Here is a 4,903-nt window from a genome sequence, read left to right as displayed (position 1 = left end):
TAAAATTGGATTCCTTAGGAGATAATCTTGATGGGTGAAACTCTCCTAATAATTTATTCTAGACCATTTGCTTTCACTTGTAAATAGATAGGATCTTTAGGGACTAATGACGACGCAGATGAGGCACTTATATATCAGATAGGTAAACAATAATAAAATGTGCACATCATAATATTGTTAAATCTAATTTTATTTAATTTTAATTCTCACAAAAAAATTTTCGCATGATTACATTTTTATGCTACCACTTCCCCCTCAAGCAACACATCCATTCACTTTCTCCATGCTTGAAGACTCTTGGACCTTGATAGAGCTTGCAATGGTTTTGTGCTTTCTGATATGGTCAGAAGAATCATGATGATGGAAATCTGCTATAAATTGTACATAACAATTCCCGATCACTTTTGGACTCTGACAAATAATTGGTGACTTCCCTCTCTCCCTACACTTGCTTCAAGGTAAAGAGCGTTGTGGTTACATGGACTCTTCCTCGGTGCTTCGTCTCACAGATAAGCGTAGAGGAGTTGGTTCCATGTATCGGGAACTCCAGGCAAACACCAGTGGATGCAGTCGGCATAGCGCAGGGGATTCGCCTTCTGCTCCTCCGACAAGATCTTCCCCTGGAACTCTGTGTAGACCGAGGTGTGCCCATCGATCCGATGCTCCGAGAGCTGCGTTATGTTGAGGAAGGTCACCGGGACTCTCATCCTCCCCACTACGCCTGCGACCACCTGCATTATTCTTCGATCGGAGCCGCTTCCCCAGTATCCTCTTTCCCTGACGGGCTCCGTCTCATTGTAGCACTTGATCCCGTTCCTGTTGTGCCAGTCTGCGCTCCTGCAGTGTAAGCGGAAGGACAGCGTTCATGGCCAGTGATCATGAGCGAGCAAAAACAGGGTGATAACCATGAACCTCATGTGCGTGGGGGACATTGTGGTGAAGAAGACTCTTGTGGCATTTGGATTTAGTGTCGAATCAATCCAATTAGCCCACGTCTTGAGGCCGATTCTGTAGGCGACCACCGCGTCCAGTTCCTCGAACCCTTCTTCTCCATTAGCGAAGGAGCCCCACCTGATCAGAGTACTCACAAAGACATGAATCGATCTTGGGTTGTTCGGAGTCGAAGACCATTTACTTACAAGGATTTGATTCGTTGGCCGCTCATCCACCAGACATAGGTATTGAAGACAAGGATGTCGACGCCGATCCAATGACGAGCATGCTTGGTGATGGAATCTACTCGTATGATTCGTTTGCTCGTGTCAGCGATAATGTGTCCGTCTGTGTTGGATTTGACGAGGAACGGCGCCCAGTAGAACTCGATGGTGGCGTTGTACTCCTTGCGATCATGAGTACATAAATGGTTACAGACCAAAAGCTTTTGCTGCATTCTGGTTGATGGTTTGAACGGCCAACGAAGAATACCTTCGCCCTGAAGACAGAGAGAGATCGACTGCGGTTCATGGACTTGTGTTCTGGTGGTATCTGAGCTTGCACGAGGCAGACGAATGACTGCCATTGGGCTCTTTGCAGTGAGTCCCCCACAAACATCAGCCTCTTCCCTCTCAGCTTCTCAAGCACCACAGCAGCATTGAATCTGTAAGAGCACAGCTTCTCAGAGAGACGACAACAAGGATGACAGTCTGAAGGGGATGCACTCACCTTGGCAGCGTGCAGTCATCCATCTCCCACACCCAGTACAGGTAGCTGTCGTCAGGCCTTCCGTTCCTCATGCATTGTGCTTGCCGATCTAAGTAGGGGCAACTTCGGTGGGAGTACAGAGGCTCCTGAGACCGGTTGAAGACCCACCTCCCCTCCGAAACGCTGCACTCCCTGGCACTGAATCCGATCTTGTCTTCATCAACGATGTCGTCGTCGAGAACAGACATGTTGTCTCTCTCCTCTAGCAAGAAGCACACGCAGCTCAAATAAAAAAACGACAGTGCAGTGTTAGGAGATCCGCAGTGGCTACCCAAGACGTGGTTACCTGAAGACACCTTACTAGACTTGGTTACTGCATCATCCTTTCTAGAACAAGCTGTAAGCTTAAGAATCGATGTACCAGTAAGAGCACGAAGGTCCTCGGTGAAGATCAACCCAGTGAACGCGACGGCAGAGATGACAACCGCCATGAGCGAGAGAGGGAGTCTCCCTTTTGGTATCTTCATCGAGTAGGGAGCAAGCGAGGAAGGAGTGCTTGTTCCAGGGCAAGTTTATAGGGAGTGGAAGGTGGTGCAAGGAAGAATGATGAAAGGAGTATATTACTACTAGGGTTTGGTTATGGAGTAGGGGTAAAGCTAAAGCCATCTCCGCCATTACTGATGCAACCACTGCTCATTAACCATAAGCACTTCTCTAGTGGCTACTCATTAGCTTTTTGAGAAAGTTGAGAGAGTAATCTTCATTGCTTCGGAGATTGTCCGGGGGAGTTGCCAACAACATGATCGAGGTTGAAGAATACCACATATGTCTCTCGTTATCATGGTCTTGATGGCATGGAGGGAGTGCATCGTTCATTGCATGGGTTGGCAAATCACGACCTACTGCTGGCAACTTCAACTTATGTTTGTCTGCAGAAGAACGACAACTGTGTGAAGTCTGAAAGCCAAATCATCGTTATGCTTCATACTTACCATTTACGTGAGATGAAGGTGGCGTAGCAATGATTACTAGCAACTCCAACATATGGGCTTTCACACTAAACAAAAATCCCACTGAGGTAGGCCCAAATAAGGCACTTTATTTATACATAAATATAAATATATATAAATATGTATATATATATGTATATATTTATGTATATATATATATATATATATATATATATATATATATGTATATATGTATATATATATATATATATATATATATATGTATATATATATATATATATATATATATATGTATATATATATATATGTATATATATATATATGTATATATATATGTATATATATATATATATGTATATATATATATATATGTATATATATATATATGTATATATATATGTATATATATATATATGTATATATATATGTATATATATATATATGTATATATATATGTATATATATATATGTGTATGTATATATATATATATATATGTATGTATATATATATATGTATATATATATATATGTATATATATGTACATATATATATATATAAGTACATATATATATATATATATATATATATATATATATATATATATATATATATATATACATACATATATATACATATATATATATTGAAAAAATGAGATAAATTAAAAAAGAAAAATATATTATCAAGAATTGGTAAATATGAATTTGGAAAAAGAAAAATAGATCGAAAAAAGAATCATATAGTTTTAGCAATCTATATGGTTATCACTTTAATATAGAGACTCATCTCAACATAAACTGATACTGTGACTCATAGTGCTGCAAAGGATGAAATGGGAGAAAGTCAATTAGCAATCATAGGATAACGTCATTAGCTCAACATAAGAATTGAACACACACAGTTTTAACAATCGATAATGTTATCAACTCAATATAGGAATTGGTCAACATGAATTTTGAAAGCGTAAAGAGTATTAGAAAAAGAATCATATAGTTTTAGCAATCGATAAGGTTATCGGCTCAATGTAGGAACCCATCTCGACATGAACTGGTGTTATGATTTGCAGTATTGCAAAGGATGAAATGGGATAAGGTTAATTAGCAATAACTGAATAACATTATCAATTCCACGTAGGAATTTGACACATGTTGGTGTAAACAACTTTAAGCCGTGGCCTTGGGGTTGATGTGGCTTAGTTCGGATCCGGATGATGAGGGATCTCCTTGGGACGTTACTTGAGACTACTGAGGTGGCCGATCACGGTGTTCCGATCGGGACGGGGTCGCTATTCCCTCCGGAAAAGAACTCCTCGCCTCTGCGTTTAGTGGGTGACCTCCGCCTTCGCACCTGCATAAAGGTCGGGTCGGGGAGCTCGGCCCGACCCCTTCGACGATCAAGTTAGTGGATAGTCGCAGGGGATTTCTTTAGCTAAGTTGTGTCTTCTTGTGTGCCTTTCGTCTCTCCCTCTCCCCTTTTCCTCGGAGCGCGAGGGTTTTTATAGTGAGAATTACCGTTGCCCGATGTGCCTACCCGCAGGGAGCAGGATCGTACTTTTGGTAGCGTCTGACATCGTCGTTGGTATGGCATGGGGGATCGAGCCTGAGCAGGGCGTTAATGTACCTTAGTAGGCGTTCCGGTCCACTTTGACCAGGTGCCTCATCAGGTCAACAGAGGTGTGAGGCGTCATCTGGGGCAGCTGATGTCACGCGAGTCTTATCGCAATTATTACCCTCATCATATTCCCCCCCCCCCGAAGGAAGCTATGCGTCGGTTGTTGTAATGGGGTTCCGAGGCATGGCTTCGGCTTTGAGAAACTGTATCTGTCGGGCGTTTGTCGGTCCGTTGCCAGGGGTGTGGGAATCGTGGAGTTTAGTAACTAAGGAGAGTTGGATATGCAGCGGTGACCCTGAGTAGTGCGTGACTGAGGAGCACAACTCAGTCGAGTAGGCCGAGCAGAGGCTGTGATCTCGGGCGACATGTAGCCGAGGGGCATGACGCAGGCGTGGTCTCGGGCAACACGCAACCGAGGAGCACGGCGTGGGCGGGCAGGCCACGCAAGCGTGGTATCGGGGAACATGCGGCCGAGGAGCACAGCGTAGGCGAGCTGGCCGTGCAGGCGTGGTCTCAGGCAACACACAATCGAGGAGCACGACGCAGGTGGGCAGGCCGCGCAAGCGTGGTCTCGGGCAACATGCGGCCGAGGAGCACGGCGCAGGTGGGCTGGCCGCGCAGGCGTGGTCTCGGGCAACACGCAGCCGAGGAGCATGGTGCAAGCGGGCAGGCATGGTCT

General features: G+C 44.0%; 1 protein-coding gene across 2 annotated transcripts; it reads right to left on the bottom strand.

Annotated features, from left to right (window-relative positions):
• Positions 1-358: 358 nt before the first annotated feature.
• On the bottom strand, positions 359-2,164 carry LOC135679945 (protein trichome birefringence-like 3). Of its 2 annotated transcripts, none has more exons than XM_065193926.1 (6): positions 1,988-2,164; positions 1,663-1,903; positions 1,426-1,597; positions 1,140-1,339; positions 913-1,071; positions 359-837 (listed from the first exon to the last, which is right to left on the bottom strand). In XM_065193926.1, the coding sequence occupies exons 1-6, from the start codon at positions 2,130-2,132 to the stop codon at positions 504-506; spliced, it is 1,251 nt and encodes a 416-aa protein (XP_065049998.1). In that variant the 5' UTR covers positions 2,133-2,164; the 3' UTR covers positions 359-503. The 2 variants fall into 2 exon arrangements, with proteins under 2 accessions (XP_065049998.1, XP_065049999.1); XM_065193927.1 differs by having other exon boundaries at positions 1,663-1,923; positions 2,063-2,161.
• Positions 2,165-4,903: the final 2,739 nt, after the last annotated feature.

This window comes from Musa acuminata, chromosome BXJ1-7, assembly GCF_036884655.1.
Source record: "Musa acuminata AAA Group cultivar baxijiao chromosome BXJ1-7, Cavendish_Baxijiao_AAA, whole genome shotgun sequence".
Lineage (NCBI taxonomy): Eukaryota > Viridiplantae > Streptophyta > Magnoliopsida > Zingiberales > Musaceae > Musa > Musa acuminata.
The sequence above is the reverse complement of the archived record's forward strand: the minus strand, read 5'-3'. Positions and strand labels throughout refer to the sequence as shown.